This window comes from Ahaetulla prasina, chromosome 12 (assembly GCF_028640845.1).
Source record: "Ahaetulla prasina isolate Xishuangbanna chromosome 12, ASM2864084v1, whole genome shotgun sequence".
Classification (NCBI taxonomy): Eukaryota; Metazoa; Chordata; class Lepidosauria; order Squamata; family Colubridae; genus Ahaetulla; species Ahaetulla prasina.
In genome coordinates, this window is record NC_080550.1 from 10,785,019 (window position 1) to 10,805,815 (window position 20,797).

The following is a 20,797-nucleotide window of genomic DNA, read 5'->3' on the forward strand; positions in this document are numbered from 1 at the left end:
CTTTGGACAGCGCTGACTCTTCGGCTTTGAAATGGAGATGAGCACTGCCCCCTAGAGTCGGAAATGACTAGCACATATGTGCAAGGGGAACCTTTACCTTTACCCTACTGAATGTATGACAGCAAGTCAGTGGTCAGAAATGTTGACTTAGCTGTTTGAAGTATGAGTTGACCCGAAGAAAGCAAATTCAAGTGAATGGAACTGCAGTTGATGTGTATGACAAGTTTAGAGAGATAATGTAGTAAAGCTTTTCTTTAAGAGCTGGGCTTCACATTGAAAGCAGGGCAGGTATCAACAAGAGAAAAGAAAGAATTCTATGAATGAGCAGTTGTCACAATTCCCTTTCCCGTTCAATCCATGATAGCTGTACTTAATGGGGGGATAATAGAAACTGAAATCTAATCACCCAGAGGACATCTGATGGGCCAAGAGTCCATGGAAAGAGAAACATAGAACTCGTGCCATACTCAATTCATTAAGAACTATTGTTTGTATCTTCTTCGCTCAACGTATCGGGTTATGATGGGTGGGTTATGACGTTGTATGAATTGATGATGATGATGATGATGATGATGATGATGATGATACCTATTCAGTCTTGTCTGACTCTTGGCGATTCTATGGGCTCTCCACATCTTCCGCTGTTACACTATTTCTTTGAATGACTATTGTTGTGGCTCCAGCACCCCCGGGCCTGCCCCCCTGCCAGAAAGTGACTCAGAGAGTGAGGGGGAAGGGCTTTCGGGACTCCCCTCTGCAGGGCCGGCCTCTCTGGCTCACCTCCAGGAGCCAGAGGCAGGCCAGGTGGAGGAGGTGATGAGGCCTCTGTCTCCTGTATCTCCCCCCGCCCAGGCAACGCTTCCAGACCCAGCTGTGGACAATCAGTCCTGGTTAGATCCCAAGTTTCGTAGACAAGAGAAGTGGGAACAACAAAAGAAGGGGTGGGGCAGACCTAGAGAGTGCTGAGTCACGGAGCCACACCCCACAGGGTATAAAAGCAGGAGGGGCTGCTCTACTACTTTGTGATGGACAAAATAAACTGACTGGAGAACACTTGAGCTGAACTATTTGACTGAGCTTTTGGCCTGGATTGCTGTTTGTTCCTGACTTACTGGTTGCTCCGGTAATAAGTTTCTGTGAGGCCGGCATCAGGGAAGATAAAGAAAACCTTGCAGACGTTCGCTGGTTTGCTGCCAGAGCTAATAGCTGCCGTGGACTAAATTGCTGGCTATGAGCCAGTTCACGTGTCTCCCGGACTGAGGTGGTGGTGGGGGACAGAACATCTATGGAGATTCTCAATCATCCAGATCAAGGTTGTCTTAAAGGTGCTTTTTAAAAAATCAACTGGACTTCCTTTGTTTTTCCTTGAAGACTTTTGTTTCTCACCCAAGAACTAATGAAGCTTCTTGGATGAGAAGTGAAACATCTGCAAGGAAAAAACAAAGGAAGTCCAGTTGCCTTTTGAAAAAGCAGTTTTGAGGCTACTTCTTTGAGTTTTTCTATGCTCTGGCTGGTGTCAGCTTTCATTGTGTCCTATGGTGGCCTGGTTTCCTTTCACTGCTAACTCTTCCCAACATAATTGCTTTTTCCAGTATGAACTTATTATTAACTTCATGGATTAGCAGAGGTATGTATATTTATGGAGAATTACAAACATCAGCATACATTATTAATTTTCATATAGAATCTTATATACGCAGGAGCAAATGATTATGTCTGCAAAGACATTTAGGTAGCCCTTTGAAAATCACACATATGTGCTCATTTGCTGCTCGTAAAACGTGTAGCTGCTCTTAGAAATCTAAATTCTGGTGTTACTGGGGCCGCTTGCAGTTGACCTTACCTTAACATCCATCAGTCCAAATTACCCAAATTGTTTCACCAGTGTTAAGTTTAATTAATGCGTTACTTCCAATGGTTATGGGCCAAAGTCTGGCAAAATTCACATTCCTAGTCAAATTATGTTGCTTGGTCTCTTAGGGATGACCTCTATCCAGCTCTCATTGTAAGTCTCATTAATTTCAGTGGAGTTGCTCTGATAGAGTGGCACCAAGTCAACTCTCAGTTCCGCCACCACACTAAAGCTAGAGCAAAAATTATCTGAAAATCGTTTTCTGATAAATGTTCTATTCGTTTCCCTTTTCATTCTCCCTGAATGGTTGGTGGGGGGCGGAAATCAGCCCTTTTCTGGAAAAATGGGACATAATGTTCCCATCCTCTACTCTTAACAACAGATGGGGAATTAAATCTTCAAGATTATTGATGGAATGATAATCTTGATGGAATAATAATAATAATAATAATAATAATAATAATCAAGAAATTACAGCTTCCTGCAACGACACCAGCAGAACTGCAAAAAACTGCTACTCAGAACATCATACATTTTAAGAAGATACTTGGTTGATACTTAGGATGGTGGCAGCAGCCTGTGTCAACCATCAGTGCTAGTCAATAATATTTCAGTTGACTGAGTTTCATGTTTAATGAATAAAAGAGATGATGATGATGATGATGATGATGATGATGATGATGATGATGATGATAATAATAATAATAATAATAATAATAATAATAATAATAATAATAATAATAATAATAATGGAATTATTATAATTGAACTGGAAAAAATCATGAAATATCACGACCTGGCCATCGAAACTACATGGCTATGGATGAAACATGTAACAGTGATACCCATTGTCATCGGGGCACTTGGTACCATGTCCAAGGATTTTATAAGATACATCAACAAATTGCAGCTTCCTGCAATAACACCAGTGGCACTGTAAAAAACTGCGCTACTTGGAACATCGTACATCTTAAGAAGGTACTTGGTTGATACCTAGGATGCTGGCAGCAAACCCGTATCAACCATTAGCACCAGTCAGTAGTATTTGTGATGCCATTTTGAATGTTCAGTTGACTGAGTCTCATGTTTAATGAATAAAGATGATAATGGAATTGTCAGTTCGTAAAAAACCAGAAGTTGTAAAGAGTTATGTAGAGTAGCATCCATCGATGGAGATTCTCAGTCATCCAGGTCATAGTTGTCTCAAAGGTGCTTTTTCAAAAAACAACTGGACTTTATTTTTCCGTGAAAACGTTTCGCTTCTCATCCAAGAAGCTTCTTCAGTTAGAACCTGGATGGGAAATGAAACAAGTCCAGTTGCCTTTTGAAAATGCACCTTTGATGGCGTGGCATCCTCCCCAGTATAGGAATCTAAATTTGAGCATGTTGGCATTTTGTATTTTGTATTCTACAGTTGGTCAGTTGGGGAGAATGCTGTAGTTGGCTCAGTTGTTCTCAGTAGTTTGAGATCACTGTGGAGAAGATGACCACTGGTCAACTTCAAGGCCCATCTGAGCCATGAGGGGAATGGCTGGTAGCCTGGAAGATGTTTGCTTTGACTGGAAATGTTTATAAATACGATTGAGTAAAATGTTTGGAAGGCATGTAAGTACTTCATTATGATTGGATAGTATTACCGAAATAAATACCATTAATATATGTATAAGTATATTCATAAATATATATTAAAGAAACTCAGAAGATTATGCATTCAATATTTTGACGATGCAATGGATTTACATCTCACCTCTACACATATCTTGCTGGTGTTTTCCATAATTAAGGATAGGAGAAAACCTTTTGTCAGGAATATTGTGTGAACCATAAAAAGAAACCAGCTGATGGTCTCACATTCAGAATTGGATTATATTTAGTGCTTTCTTAATGGACAATCACCAATAAAGCATGCAAAACATTTTCATTTTTGTTTTTGCTTTTCCACTTCTGTTTATGGATAAGGTGTTTTGTTTTTGTTTTTTAGTTTTACTTTTGCTTCTTTCAAGATGATATTTTTGAATTGCTTTCAACATGTTCATAATTTTACTTTAAAAGAAATCCATAAGAACTGAACAGAAATGACAAAATGCAGTACCCAATAAGATTTTTTGGGGGGTGGGGCAGATTCTGTTATGTGAACAATTGATAGGCAGTGCAAACATTTATTTATTTATGAAATTTATTCGCTGTCCATCTTGTTTTGAAGTGACTATTTGGGATTGAAATATGATTGAGTATCAAAGTCATAGTGTGAATGCTTTAACTCCAGCTCCTAGGAAGTTTCCCAAAGTTGCTACCATATTGTAAATTAAGAGGATTTTTTTAAAAATAAAAAAAATAGATGGGTACTTGAGGAACTTCTTTCCATGCAGAACTAAGATGGTCAGTGCCCAGCTAGATAAAAATGGCCTTTGGCCTTCAACTTCCAGCCTTAAGGGTTAAAAGATCCAACAATAATATCTGGAAGGTTATATTTCTTTTTCGTATATACTGTATCTTCTGAATTAAGCCGAACTAAAAAAAGAAACCGATATTTATTAAAAGTTTTGTTGTTACAGCAAAGTTTTTGTTGTTTTAATTAATGTTTTTGGTCCAGTGTGTATATTTCTTTCTCTCTTTTTTAAAGCCCAACTGCTAGTAAGAGGTAATTGCTGATCATGTATCTCTTTGTTCCAGACATTTTTATAAAAGTGTATGTATTATGTATGATGTGACCTTCAAATGTCATGGATGTGTTGTGCAATAAACTGTCAATATTTGTGGTTATAAGGTACTAGATGACTTTTACAATAATTGGAACAGCTATATTAAAAGCTCTGATCACTCAGCTGGTTAAAGAGAAAGACATAGGCCAGGCCAACGTTCGCTGGGGATTTTTTTCCCTCCTTCTGCCAAATTATTAAATGAAGAGTATAGAAGAGTGTTTAAGAGGCATTGCTGTTGTTCTTTTTTTAAAAAGAATATAATAAAAACTATATTTCCTGAGGGGAAAGTTATTTGGGATGATCCACATCCATTTTAATTAATGCCACATCAAAAAATCTGTTTTGCAATTTCCTGAAAGTTTCCTTCCCCTGTGAAAAATGCATCTGGCTTTCTACCTCGATCCCCCGAGTGTGTTTGGATTTTCTGTAAAAAATTCTTCCTAGTGCTATTCTACCCCCTCTTTTTTGTTGTTGTTGTTGCAAGTTAGTATTTGATTACTTGTCTCATTCTGCAGCCTCCCTGGCTATTGGAATTTCCTGATCTGAAAGTTCCTGTTGCTAAGTGAGACAGTTGTTAAGTCAGCTTTCCCCATTTTATGACCTTTCTTGCCACAGCTTTTAAGTGAATCACTGCAGCTGTTAATACAGTTGTTAAGTGAATCTGGCTTTCCCATTGGTTTGGCTTGTCAGAAGGTCGCAAAAGGGGATTAAGTGACCCCACACGACACTGCAATCCGTCATAAATATGAGCCAGTTGCCAAGCATGTTCTGACCTAGGCTTCCTGAGACAGTAAAAAGCACACGATTAGTCCCAAAACCCCTCTTCTTATTTCAACAGCTGTGAATTCTGTTCATTCACAGCCCATCATGAGTCCCAAATAGTTTGTAAAGAGCCCAACAGAAGTCCGCCACAGTCCTTCGGGATAAGGCTGTAAGCACCCACCTTTTTCTCCCTTGACATGCTGCCAAAGACCTAATTGGCAATCAGCTTTGCAAGGCCACACGGAGCACAGAGTCAAAATGGAGCTTCAGAATGTAAACCGACCAGAACGAACAAAGTTGCTTCCTACAAAGGCTCACATGCCTTTGCTCCTCCTTTATGTCTTATGGGAGGGGCCAATCATCTCCAAGCCCTACTCCTGAGTCGTCCCTTTTGTCTTAACTGTTCTTGCCTTCTGGCAGCTCTGCACATGCATGCACTGGGAACAGGCTCCCCCTGTTCCTCTGCCACTGGAGGCTCCAGAGGCAGCACATAACACCCAGATGGCCCTGGCCTCCTCTCTGCCTCCAATGCAGAGCCCTTGTCTGAGCCTTCCGCAGACTCAAGGACTAGCCCATGTTCTCCCCCGAAACCTCCTCACTGTCCGACTCTGTTGCCAGCTCCTCAGGGCACCAGCAGACCACAACAAAAGTGTTTGAATTTTGGCCACATGACTGCAGGGATGCTACAGTGGTCATAAGTGCAAAAAACAGTCAGCTCACTTTTTTGATGTTGTAACTTTAGCCACTAAACAAATTGTTATAAGTCGAGAACTACCTATATATTTGCAGATCCAAGCAGTGTCGGCCTTTTGTAACTGACAGATTGAAATTTTGTGAATGTGCAGATTTTCCAAGTGTCGTCTGTGATTTTTGGATATGGTTTCCAGGCTACCGGGACCACTACGAGCGGTTTTTCCCTATCCTTTCAACTTTAATTTTCAGATCTTGATTTTTGTGATCTCTTCTTTGTCTTCCATTCTACATCTCTCAGTATTGCCACATCAATTATCCATATATTTCTTCTTGTCCACCAGAGTTAAATTTGGTTACGTTATGAGCCAAAACTTTTATCTGTTAGTATCAGGGGTGAAATGTAAAATTTGTTACTACTGGTTCTGTGGGTGTAGCTTGGTGGGGGTGTAATGTGACTGGGTGGGCATGGCCAACTTTTTTTTTTTTACTTTTAAAAGCATTTTTTCTACAACCTCTTTGGCCAAAGAGGTTTTTAAAAAATTGTTTTTAAAAGCCTCTGATGATCAGGCAACTCAGCTAGGATCGCCAGAGGAGCCTTTTAGAAGCATTTTTTTACAACCTCTTTGGCCGAAGAGGTTGTAGAAAAAATGCTTTTAAAGGGTTCTGACGATTCCAGCTGAGTCACGCGATCATCAGTGGCTTTTTTTTTTTTTTACTTTTAAAAGCATTTTTTGGGCTGAAGAAAAAATGCTTTTAAAAGTAAAAAAAACAAAGCCTCTGATGATCGTGCGGCATGGGCAAGGGGGGTGGGGGGACAGGAATTTTTGCTGCCCATTCTCCGAACCACCCACTGCCATCACTACTGGATCAGGCGATCCAGTCCGAACCGGGAGTATTTCACTCCCTGGTTTATATGGTTATTATTTAAACTTGTTTAAATAAAATGAATGTTGATTTAAAATAAATAATAATTATTCTTTGACTTTGTGGGCTCTCCAACTCTCAGTGCCTCTGGATGGCTCACAAAGATGAAATGAAGAAATCACAACACAATCCATAAAAAACAAAGAAGATTAAAAAGTGTGATGAAGTAAGGGGTCTCACTCTATCTACTCTACACTCATTCTATAAACATCTGTACTCTATAAACATCTGTGCATTCTCTCTTTATGAACTGAAAAGACCGCAAGATCTCCTTTGCATCGAGAGGCAGTTAGAGAGACGATCAGATGAAGCAAAGAGGCCCTGATGTACTTATTGATAATGGGGTGCTAAAGTAGGCCTATCTATTTCCTAAGATTCTGTAATCTAACCTCATTTCCTTTCAATAAACCCAACTGATGAGACTCTGTGAGCTTTCTTGGTTGTGAGTGGCTGTTAGTGGCTTAACGTAACATTAATTTCATGCTTTCAAGACACAGTGGGCTCCTTAGCTTAAGGACATGTGGTCAGATTTTAAATTCCTGATATGCTTTTAAATTTTGCAGAATGTCTTTAGCCAGATTTATGCAAAACGAATAGAACAAAAGTCTCTAAGTGTAAGGCAGATTTTAATGCCTTAGTAGCATCTGTAATACCGATGGATTGTTACCTATATTTTTTTAAGGGGATAAAGAAAGAGTGTCACAACTGACACTCTGAATAATTCTAAATTTTCCCATGGAGAGAAAAATGAAGCTTCCTTCTCCTCTGCCGCCGCCTCCTCCTCGTCCTCCTCCTCTCCTCTCCTTCTCCTTCTCCTTCTCCTTCTCCTTCTCCTTCTCCTTCTCCTTCTCCTTCTCCTTCTCCTTCTTTTCTCTTCTCTTCTCCTTCTCTTCTCTCCTCCTCCTCCTCTTCTCTTCTCCTTCTCCTTCTCCTCCTCCTTCTCCTTCTCCTTCCTTCTCCTCTGCTTCTCCTTCTCTTCTCTTCTCTTCTCTTCTCTTCTCTTCTCCTTCTCCTTCTCCTTCTCCTTCTTCTCTTTCTTCTCCTTCTTCTGCTTCCCCTTTCCCTCCCCCTCTCCTTCTTCGTCTTTCAGCTTAATTGATTAATAAAGATATAGCCAAACAAAGCTATACATTATAGTGACCTTTTTTTTTTAATGAATGCAAAGTAAGATCTCCAACATAGAGACTACATTGCAAACCAACATACTGTTACTTCTACTCCGTCAACCAGGAAGTACATACTGTATAAGACACACTCAAAGTTCAGCCTATTTTTTTTAAGTTATCAGCTAATTCTTTCTATTGCTTCTAACTTTTCTGCATTCAGAACAGGACTCTTTGATGACTCGTAGCTTTGGGCATTGCCCCTGGAGCCATGCTCCACCTAGAATTTCTGCAGGACCATCTCCAATGGGCAGCAAATCCTGTTGACTTATAGTTTGGATCATCCAAAAGTAAAATTATGAAACAGAAGCTAATTTTCCACAAGCTGACAACAATCCATTTTCACGGGTTTAAGATTCCCACCATTGCCTGCCTACCAGCTCCATATTTCCCTCAATCCTCTTGGATGTGAACCTCTATTAAACCACAAGGCCCTCAGACTGGCCTGTTTTTCCCAACCAATCCAATGGTGGGTTTCAATTTTTTTTACTACCAGTTCTGTAGGTGTGGCTTGGTGGCCGTGGCATGGCATGGCTTGGTGGCCGTGGCTTGGTGGGTGTGGCAGGGGAAGGATACTGTAAAATCTCCATTCCCACCCCATTCCAGGGGAAGGTTACTGCAAAATCCCCATTTCCTCCTGATCAGCTGGGACTCAGGAGGCAGAGAATAGATGGGGGTGGGGCCAGTCAGAATTTTTACTACCGGTTCTCTGAACTACTCAAAATTTCCGCTACAGGTTCTCCAGAACTGGTCAGAACCTGCTGAAACCCACCTCTGAACCAATCCAATTGCTTTTTTAAAAAAAAATGCACCAAAGTAAAATGGTAGTAAGAGGCAGGTCAGTTTTTCATCCCTCAGAATGGTGTTGTACCATCCTATGGTCAGAATAATTGCAGCTATTGCTTAAAATGAATACAAGGGGATGTGGCTTTATAATGCCTTGGTGCATGACCACACTTGGAATATTGCACCCAGTTTTGATTGTTGAGACTCTAGAAAAAAGTGCAGAAAAGAGCAACAAAGATGACTAGGGGATTGGAGGCTAAAGCATACAAAGAACGTTTGCAAGAATTGGGTATGTTTAGTAGAACCATGGGTGACATGATAGCAGAGTTCCAATGTTTGATGAGCTGCCACAAAGAAGACAATAAGGTAAACGTAAAGGTTCCCCTCGCACGTTTGTGCTAGTCATTGCCGACTCTAGGAGGCGGTGCTCATTTCCGTTTCAAAGCCGAAGACCCAGCGCGGTCCAAAGACGTCTCAGTGGTCATGTGGCCGGCATGACTCAACGCCAAAGGCGCACGGAACGCTGTTACCTTCCCACCAATGGTGATCCCTATTTTTTCTACTTGCATTTTTACGTACTTTCAAAACAGCTAGGTTGGCAGAAGCTGGGACAAGTAATGGGAGCTCACCGCGTTACAAGGCAGCACTAGGGATTCAAACCGCCGAGCTGCCGACCTTTTGATTGACAAGCCTCAACGTCCTAGCCCCTGAGCCACCGTGTCCCTATTAAAGAAGACAATAGGGTCAACCTTCAACCTATTGTTCAAAGCAGCTGAGGGCAAGACAAGAAGCAATGGGTGGAAACTAAGGAGAGAAGCAACCTAGAACTAAGGAGAAATTTCCTGACAGTGAGAGCAATTAATCAGTGGAAGGACTTGCCCCCAGAAGTTGTGAATGGTCCAACACTGGAGATTTTTAAGAAGAGATTAGACAACGATTTGTTTGAAATGATAGGTTCTCCTGATTGAGCGGGGGGCTGGACTAGAAGACCTCCAACTCTGTTATTCTGGTGCTAGATAAAGGGAAGTGCTCTGTTGTTACGGTTATGATTATTGGAGTGCTGTTGTTGCCGCATCTCAGTTTGTCTGAATGCTTGTACTACCAGGAAGCTGCCTATCCATCTCTATTAAAGTTGATCCGCTTTTCCAAACCTAGTTGTCTTTTCTTACACAGACACTCAGAATGCAAGGCAGAGTAGTTCTTTTGTTTCCTCTGTGTCATTCAAGTGTCTAACGGGGAAAAAAAAATCATAATAATAAAGTCTATATTTTTCATTTACCAAAAGAGCTTTTTGGTATAATCTTCATTTCTAATTACACAAACAGGACACAGCTATTTTCTCCCAACTGGTAGGCTTTCTTCCAAATCGGCTCTAAAATAGCTCTTTGTTTCAACAAATTCTTTGCCGATCCATATTAATGCTTAACAGTGTAACATGACCATACATGGTCACTTTAAAAAAAAAAAAAAGCACCCTAAACCCTTTGATAAAACAACAAAAGAGGCAAGTTGTTAAGAAGCCCAAAACGATGGTAACTCTTGCAGAATATTTAACATGAGGTCACTTATTAAATACCATAAAGCCCTGTTATAAACAATAACTGTGACTTTCAGAAAAATGGAATTGATGGCATCATTTTTAGATTTCAAACGGCAGACAATAGAGTGCATTCTCTCTCTGTTCTTTATTTTTAAGCAGTTTTATTCTTTCGGACAAATTGGCTACCAGAGGAAGGCTAACTTTTTGGGAGGGTGGTTTAAAAGCTTGGCAGAAATGATCTTCGGAAATTCCTCGCTAACTTAAGTTGGATGATTTCTATTAATTTCTCCAGGGGAACCGAGAAATGGTAAAATAATACGTCAAGGGAAGGACTCTCCCTTAACTGTGTTGCTAAACATTTCACGAGGGGACCCTCAGTAGTTGTAAAGGCAACGGAAGAAATGTACTTTCAGATTTTGTTAATATAACCTTACAATAAAGTAGAATTAACCATCTGGTCATAGATGCTGTCTGAACCTCTCTCTGTGTGTATGTGTATAGGAGGGTTGGGGAGAGAGAGAGAGAGAGAGAGAGAGATGATAGATAGATAGATAGATAGATAGATAGATAGATAGATAGATAGATAGATAGATAGATAGATAGATAGATAGATAGACAGACAGACAGTGAGGGAGGGAGGGAGGGAGGGAGGGAGGGAGATGGACTGGCCCTTTGATCTAGAATAAAACCCAGGTATAATGGAATGGAATGAGGATGTGGAATTCCAGGAGGGAAGGAGAGAGGGAGGGAGATGCACTCCAGAGAAGTAAGAGGCAACTCAGCCCAGATGTTACTGTAGGTGTAAGAGAAAGTGGGTGAAGACAGCCTCTCCCTAACAGTTCACAGAGTATATTGCAGGTAGTAGAATGCTCCATTTGGTAGGATTTTGTCCTTATGTGAGAAACAAGAAAGAACTCGGCCTCAAATAACCATCAGTTCTTGGTTTCGGACATGACATTGGAAAATTTTTGGATTGCAACAAACTGAGAGCTTTACAACAAGAAGTTTGCAAACCTGGCATAGGGCGGGAGGGAGGGAGGGAAGGAGAGAGAGAGAGAGAGAGAGAGAGAGAGAGAGATGGACTGCCCCTTTGATCTATATACCTCCAGAAATAATAGAATGGAACAGAAGAAAACTCTCAACTCAATTTAGGGGCCCATAAATGTATGTTGTTTTTTAAAGTCCTTGTAGGTAAGGCTGGCCCCACTAGACCAATCTACCAACTATAAGTTAAGTGGAAAGGACAATTCTCCAGACCACCCAGGCGTTGTCCTGCCTTTCTGTTTTCATTTTTGCTTTTTCAGAGGGATTAGTGCTAAACACGACAGCTTTTCAGCCTCACCAAAAAAAATATGAATCTGAAGGATGGGGGGCGGGGGGAGAGAAATCAATTTTGGGTCAAGTGAAAATCAGTCTCTTAAATCTGCAAAGCGAGCTGTTTATCTTACAAATTTATTCTTTTTTTATTGGGCCACACATATCCTAGGCAGCAAGATAAAAGAGAAATGTCCAACGAGCTGCCATTAAGAATGGCATCTAGCAAAGCATAACTAGTACTCCGATTCCGTAAGTTTATCTGGAGTGGCTGGTTAGTTTTAGCTATCGATTGATCTGCATTTTCCCCCCCCCTGTCCTGCTATATAACGTTTATAGAAACCCCAAACAAAATAAAAAGATCCTTTCACACATTTGCGGTTTTTCACTTCATACATGCCGTCTTAATTTTGCACAATTCAGGGCATTTTTTTCTGTTGAATTTTGTTTACCGTTCAGTGCTGTGCGAATAATAGGACAATGAAAGTTTCCTGAGGAAATCCAGAAATATAAAATAGTTCAGTCCACATAGATTCTAGGTTGCATTACTGTTAAATGCTGTAGAGACTTTCGGTGTTTCTGTTCATGCGCCTTCCCAGGTTTCTAACAACTATTTTGTGTTAAGATTTGCTGGAAGGTCAAGCAAGAAACTCAGGGAAATGTATTCTTGTGTTTCTTTTATCCAGTTGTTTACTGTTTTCATTCTAAGAAAACAAAAAGCAAAGCTTTAATGTCCAGGGAATGCTAATGCTGTGTGCGATTTCCTTGACAGATATTTTTATTTTTTGCCTTTCAGAAACACACATGTATTTACTTTATTGACTATCGGGGAAATACATCCATAAAATTCACACATATTTTTCCCTGAGGTTTTTTTGTTTGTGTGTGTGTTTGTTTGTTTCCCCTTCACTGTGGCTTGCTCCAGACTTCCTTCTCTTTCCCACATGTCTGTTTGTACACCGATTCTAAGCTTGATTTGTCATCATTTCTTTATTTGGTTGTTTCTTGGATTTATTTGCCACCTATCTCACCGTGGGGTTACCCTGGGCGGTTTACAAAGTTAAAAAGGAAGAAATGAAAAGAACGTAAACAGAAGAGAAGCAAAATAATAGAACCATACAATGAACAATGAAAAAGAACGCAATGAAAATATATCAATAACTCCCTTTTGCAACCCCGTAATCTATAGTGACCAGACATCCGACTTTTGGCGGGACAGTCCCGCTTTTTAATAATTTGTCCCGCGTCCCGCAGCAATTCCAAAAAGTCCCGATTTTTTTTTTTTGTTTCACTCCCATTCTGAAAATGGGAGGCAGCAACGCAAGAGGAAGAGGCGGAGAAGGGGGAGTGGCGGAGAAGGGGGCGCGAGAGGGAGGAGAGACGCCGCTTGACTTCACCCGAGAGGAAGAGAAGAGCCGAGAGGAGAGCCGAGCCTGCCTGGAATAGCGGAGAAGCAGCAGCCGCTCCTCCTCCTTCAGGCAAATGGCAAGACTCAGCACACATGCGCAGCCCCCCCTCCCCCCCGTCAATGGTGTCCCGCTTTGCCATCGCTGAAATCTGGTCACTTTACTGTAATCCCTTAATTTGGAGATAGTGTCAGGGCAACTGGGTGGAGCTATGCATTTACTGGCTGGATTCCCTTCCTGATCCCGCGCTGAGTTTGCAACAGATATTTTTTTCTTTGCACCCTAGGGGGAAAGAACTTCTGCCGCTATCTAGGATTAAACTCTCAATCTTCCAAGCGGCAGGCAAACATCTTCACCACTAGGCCACCATACTGCCCAAATGAATGGGGGGGGGGTGGGCATTAATATGATAACAAAAAGATGGACGGGTGGAGAGCAGAGAACAAAGGAGAAGGGGCAGTGTCCAAACAATCCAGCAGTGACAGTCAGTATGGAGTTGACCCATGTAACTCTAAATTCTTCCCCAACACTTGGTTGAAAACTGGTCATACATACCTAATTGTCTCGCGCATTATCCTTAAAGGAACCAATGGATGGCATCAGATGAGAAGTTGGTTAGCAGACCCAACCACCTTAGGCACAGAAGAGGCCTTGGGTGGCCCTGGGCCAGTCACTTCCTTTTAGCTCAGCCTACTTCAAAGGTTTGTGGTTTTTTGGTGGGGGGGGACGGGACACACAAGAGGATGGAACAATATGTTTATCATCTTGGGCTCTTGTTCAAAAAGGATATAACTCTAACAAACCAGAGGTTTGTTTACCACCGGTTCGCTGTGCACATGCGCACCTTCCATGCATGCGCCCGGCCTTCTGCGCATGCGTCCGGCCTCAAAAATGTGGCTAAATAGGACGGCATAGCACCAGGGTGGATGGGTGGATGGGTGGATGGGTGAGCCCACCCCACCCATCCCACCCACCCCACCCCCACCCACCCCATGCCCGCCCCACCCGCAATCTCCTCTACCAGTTCATCCAAACTGGTCCGAACTGGCTGAATACTACCTCTGTAACAAACATAATAATATTTTTTTTAAAAATTTGCATTTATATCCCGCCCTTCTCCGAAGACTCAGGGCGGCTTACACTATGTCAAGCAATAGTCTTCATCCATTTGTATATTATATACAAAGTCAACTTATTGCCCCCGACAATCTGGGTCCTCATTTTACCTACCTTATAAAGGATGGAAGGCTGAGTCAACCTTGGGCCTGGTGGGGCTTGAACCTGCAGTAATTGCAAGCAACTGCTGTTAATAACAAGACTGCATTAGCCTGTTGAGCCACCAGAGGCCCATAACACATAATACATGTGTTTGCAGCTGAAATTTCATATCTGTGCATATTTGCCATCTCTTGTTCACGGGCACATCATACGGATCTTCCTTTCCATGTTACAGAATTATGCAGTGTGAACATGTATTACCTGATGACATTTCATGCAAGTATCATGGAAACAAGGTTTCTAGGTTTGTTTGGGTTTTTTTTTCTTCTTCTTTTCCATATTCCTTGTGTTCGAGGGGTGCTCCCGATTTGGACCAGATCAGTTGATCCAGTAGCAATAGCAGTGGGTGATTCGGAGAATCCCTCCCCCCCGGCCCATGCCCACCCAATTTTTAGCAAAAATCCCTCCCCCCCACCCATGCCCACGCTATTGCCCAGTTGCCCGCTTGCCCAGTTGCCACTTCTTTTTAAAAATGCTTTTAAAAGGTAAAAAAAAAGGCTCTGATGATCCCAGCTGAGCTGCGCGATTGTCAGAGCTTTTTTTTTTTACTTTTAAAAGCAATTTTTTACAACCTATTTGGCTAAATAGGTTGTAAAAAAATGCTTTTAAAAGGTTTTAAAAAAAGAGGCTCTGATGATCCCAGCTGAGCTGCGCTGGGAGGCTGGAGAGTGTTTCTTTCAATAGAAGAGAATATTTGTAGATGAGGTTAAACTGTGGGATCTTTGATGCTCTCTGAGCTTGGTTGTCTGCCTGTAGATGCATTGCCGAACTATGTTACATCATCAGTGCCAACTATAATAACTAAAATACCTCGGTCCAATTTTCCTTAAACCAGGTTATTCTGAAGGTGGCATCAGCGGAGAACAAGAGCAGTTAAAAGTACAGTGCAGATAAATCCAATGTGGGAGTTATCTGAGATAAAGCTGTGGGTTAAAGCTTTTTTTCTTTTTTGCCTCTTGGATGCAGAATGAAGTAGAAATAATCAAGTGACACAATTAAATTGTGATGGCATCGCTCTCTAAAGAAAAGAATAAAAGAAAAGCTGTAGCTTGGTATAATTTATGTGACAAGTTCCCACAAACATTGGGTATAGTCCATTTAATGGGTGAACAATTTTAAATCTCCTTGATTTCATTGTGAGAGATTTGCACATCTGCTTAGTCTTCTATTAAAACCAACAGTACTTAATGAATTAACCAAAGGCTTATATTTAAAAGTGCTTAATTTCCTGTGCATTACGCCTAATACCATTAATATTAGTAGTATCAATTGTAGTAATGTTCTTACCGCTTTCTTTAGTCTTCAAAACTTTTGAAAGGGATGCACAGCTTGGCTTGCATACGCCTGCATATTAACAGTCAAGCAAAGGCAAGAAAGGGAAAAAAAAACTTTTCTGGGAAAAAAAAAAACAAGGAAAAGTTTTTGTGTTGTTTTTTTTTTAATAAGGATGAGAAAGTACTTAATAGGAATGAAGCAAAAGAAGAAATCAAACCAGCTGCTGACACAGCTGTTTCTTTTCTTGTCTAATTCGGTTCTGTATAAAGGTACCATATGCTGCTTAAAAACGATGATGGGAAAGATGAAATAATTTAAGAGAATAACAAGAAAATACATGAATTGTCAGCATTCTGTCAGATTTAAAAGAATGAAACAGACAGGTGTAGTATTGACATGTTTCGCTTTGTGTTGCATTAGCAGTTTGAGTGAGAACAACTTCTTGGCATGTGCTGAAGTGATGTGAGAACGTTCTCTCTATTTCAGATGTCGGCGAGGAAGCTGGAAGATCTACCGGGGTCCAGCAGTCATCTTTGCTGAGAGATAGGAGCCTTGGGTCCACCATGAAGGACTGTCCCTACTGTGGGAAAACATTCAGGACATCCCATCACTTAAAAGTTCACTTGAGGATACACACAGGTGAGGCCTCCTCCTAAAACAGCGATGCTTTTATACAGAAAAGAAAGGGGTGCCCAAAAGATGTTCTCTGGAAGTACAGAGACTATACCGCATCCGGACAGATTTATATCCCCATTCTTCTTCCTACCATTTAGTAAGTCGGTAGAGCTGGCCCTCTCGTTAGGTGGGATGAAAGGAAACTGAGACAGAGGAGGCCAAAATGTAACCTCTCACTCTTTCAATCCATGCCAGGGTCGCGAATGTCTTGTTGTAAAGCTCTCAGCTTGTTGCGATCCAAAAATTTTCCAATGTCATGTCCGAAACCAAGAACTGATGGTTATTTGAGGTCGAGGTCTTTCTTGTTTCTCACATAAGGACAAAATCCTGCCAAACGGAGCATTCTATTATCTGCAATATACTCTGTGAACTGTTAGGGAGAGGCTGTCTTCACCCACTTTCTCTTAGACATACAGTAACATCTGGGCTGAGTTGCCTCTTACTTATCTGGAGTGCATCTCCCTCCCTCTCTCCCTCCCTCCTGGAATTCCATATCCTCATTCCATTCCATTATACCTGGGTTTTATTCTAGATCAAAGGTCTCCCTCCCTCCCTCTCTCTCTCTCTCTCTCTCTCTCTCTCTCTCTCTCTCTCTCTCTCTCTTTCTCTCTCTCTCTCTCTCTCTCTCTTCCTACCCCCCCTCTCTCCTTCTCTCTTTCTCTCGCTCCCTCCCTCCCTCCCTCTCAGGCATGGGCTATCCATTTCTGAAAAACACTACCCAAAAAATTGTAGCCAGAAGTTGTTGGGAAATAAAACTGATTTGGATGAAGAAATGTTTTCTGCCCTTGTTGCTGACCAATAAACAGTTGATCAGCTAGCCGGCAGTAGTAATTTAACTCCACACTCATTCTAGTTTCCCCCTTGTCTTCAGCAACATTGTCCCTTATTGCCTGAACCAAGTACCAACTGTCCCCCATTTATGCCATTCTGCTGCAGCAGATCACAAGATCACGGGGAGGGGGGGCTCCTTAAGATGGAATATTTTTTGGGCAGGAGGTACACAGATGTGTAGGAAAAGAGGCAGCTGAGCTTGAAGGTGGGGTTAAACCTGTCATTAGTTTTGAGTCATTGCGTTGCCAAAAGAAACGTAAATCTTGCCCCAATGAATTCCGTTGATCTTTATGTAGCGCCATCTAGATTAATATCAGGTGCAAATAACCAGGAATATCCATTCAGTTCAAAACACATAAAAGTTTATTATTGCTATCTTTAGTACAAGAATCTAGTCAACTGATAGCTAAAGCTAAATTGGTGTTAGATAACGCTCAAGATCTGCCATCTCTTCTCCTACAAAAAAAAATGTCCTCTAATGATGTGTTGAGGTCAGTGTTGTTGTGGTTGAGCATGAGTTGCCTTTGGGTGTTCTAAATAGATAACTTAGATAAGCATTGTTTCATACATCAGTCTCCACCCTGCTTGTTGTAGATTTAAGAGCACCAACCTCCCTTTCACTGAAATATTGAGACTATTCAAATAATTGAAAGATCTATCTATGTTGATTTTGTAAAATTTAATAATAAGGAACAATCCTTGGTTGAAAAGCTGTGTGTTTTTCTGTATGACTATGCACATTTCTACATGCAGGCATGTTTTCTGACCTGGTCATTGGCCAATTATCAAATAGATTTTTTTAAAAAAAAAAATGTCTAGAATGATTGCAATTGTCCAGGCACAAGAGCATAAGGAGGTGCTGTGAGATATCTCAAAATTTCACTATTCCCTGAAGTTTAAAAAGCAAACTATTTTCTTTCAAATGTCCTTCTGTTGTTGAAGAGTTTGATTTAAACCGAACTGTGGTTTTGTTTTTTTTTTTTGCAAAAACAGACTGTTCTCTTCCAAACTTCAGTGAAAGAAAGAAAAAATACAAAACTGAAAGAAGTATATTTAATCTGTTTTTAAAGTATTTTAGAAATGGCAAATATTTATTATAAGTAAAGGCCAGAAAGAACTGCTTATTTTGCGTTTGATGATTAATAGATGCACAAATGTCTTCATTGTTCTTCTGTTTAGAAAATGCATGAACATAACAAAACATTCTATGTTTGAGAACAAACATGTGCAAGGAATTAAATAATTGCTACATAAGTTGGAAGGTGACATGGAGATAAAGAACCAATGTATCAGAAGCTCAGGGCTATCTGCTGCATGGTTTAAACATTTTAGCATTCCCACCCCCTTCAATTTTATAATCACTTTAGAATTGGAATTCACTCCAATTTTCTAATTCTACTCTTGGAATAATATTGGAAAATGGAAAGAAATAGTAATTCACCCAAGCATGTTAATGGCATAAGAGACATATTAATCTTTTAAGTCAAAGTTTAATATATCCCTCCCCCCCCAATATTGTATGCTAAGGCAAGAAAAACCTATATTCCACATAGAATTAATGGATTTAAGGTGTGGGCCATATAAGATGAAAAATTGACGAACTGCCAGTCCTCTGGCTAAAAACCGGAGATGTTCTGTTCTGAAAAAAAAAAAATTAGTTTTCACATTTAAGATTCCTGGGAACAAAATCTGAAAATTCAGACTGAATTTTGATTCATCGATTGAAATCCATTCAAGTCTTGGAGAATTGTGAACCATTCTGTTTATGCATATCAGAAAGTACCTAAGAGTTAGTCTGGGGTTATATTGTCAACAAAGCCAATAAAAGAGCGAGGTGATTGGTAGGAATAAAATTCTCTAAGATTCTGAGGCAACGGAATGAGGTTTCTTTTTCCCCCCTCTCGCTTCACCCCAAGTATTATAATCCAGGAAACTGACAGACAGAACCCTCCTTCCACGCCCGTAGTACGAAATTAACTATGGAAGTCACTATTACAAGATCCACTCATCCACTCTGTGGGATGGTTTTAAAAAGAAAAAGCTATTGTTGACTAATTATCAAGATTACAACCTATTACACTCAGGAAGAGAGATGTATGTGGTAGGGCAGCTGCAGCGCACTGAGGAGATTCTAGAGTACACTAAAAATTTCATTCACGTTATGTATATTCTATTCAATCTGTTCAAATGTTTACACGTAAAAACAAGGACTGTTTTAGACTCTGCTGGTCTTTTTGCAAGACCCTAAAAACTTGGTTTTCTTCCCAGGACTGGGCTCCCAGGAGAGTGATAGAGATGGTCTCTGGGTTTTATTGATGTTTGTTTGTTTGTTTTGTTTTATAGTATGTATTTTATTGGTTTTATATATTCAATTGTAAGCACCCAAATGTCATTTATGTGAAATCGGTGGCAATAGATGATAGATACGGTAGGTAGGTAGGTAGGTTGGTAGGTAGATTAATGGATGGATGATGGATGGATGGATAGATAGAGAGATAAAGAGATAGATGGTAGACGATCAGACAGACAGACAGACAAATAGGCTAAATAAGTACTTCTTCCTCATAATCTGTCATTGTAACTAAAAGGCCACTTTTTGTTTCTTTGTTTGTTCATATGAAGGCTTCAAATGAATGAAAGTTGATTTTTTTCCTTGACTCCCAAAGCTCCAAAACCCCTTACAGACAATTGTTTTATGGTCCTCTTATGGGAAGCCTCTGTGTGAAGAATTTGTGAGGTGCTGATCTGCTCAGCACTTCTTGTTCTACCATGACCATCAGGTCCTCTTCACTCTGCCATTATGACCCCAGCAGTCCACATACAATAATATTGCGATATTTGTGAATGTCACTCAAGACTAGGCAATGGTAGCTCTCTAAATAGGCAAACAAAGACATTTTTCCTATTATTTTTCTGTCTTTTTTTTCCTCTCACACACCTTCCTTCCTTCCTTCCTTCCTTCCTTCCTTCCTTCCTTCCTTCCTTCCCCAAAGTAGTTTTTTTCCCCTCACTTGGTGTGATTCACCTGAGTTCAGATTATGATCTGTGAGTTGAAAACAGATCGACAGGATTGTTCCTAATCGGAAATTACAGTCTCTTCTTAAAATTGCTACAGATAGTTGTCATGTGTCTGAGGAATACTCAGTATGACGTTGACAGAAATAGACTCAACTCATGCCATCTCTTGGAAATATCTACTAACCATATTTACCGAGGCAAGATGGATTAGAAACATAATTGAAGAAAATGGCCTCATGCATCGGGAGCAGAAACACTTTTGTCACTGGCTTTTTTTAAAATATTCAAAATTGAGTTAAAAAGATGCCCCCCCCCATTTCTTATCTGTTTCTCCAGATAACTTCATCCTTAATATTATACCACTCGCCTTCCCTCGATTTAATGACATCCCCAACTTTTGTCGAAAATAATTGATTGAATTTAAATAAACTTAAAAGTTTAAAAGGTAATGTTAACAGTATATATTTCCTACCAAACACTAAGTAGGGAAATATCCATTAGTGGAATTAACTACAGTTTCTAGGTAGCTAACAATGTGGTGTATACAGTGGGGCTAATGAACGCTGCAGTGGGTGATA

General features: G+C 40.5%; 1 protein-coding gene across 2 annotated transcripts in view; it reads left to right on the top strand.

The window, feature by feature from the left end:
* The window catches only part of ZNF536 (zinc finger protein 536), a 553,139-nt gene that overhangs the window by 342,262 nt on the left and 190,080 nt on the right, over positions 1–20,797 (top strand). For both annotated transcript variants that reach the window (XM_058154982.1, XM_058154983.1), the window contains one exon: positions 16,182–16,334. In XM_058154982.1, the coding sequence (XP_058010965.1) occupies positions 16,182–16,334 (153 nt within the window). The remainder of the gene's footprint in view (positions 1–16,181; positions 16,335–20,797) is intronic.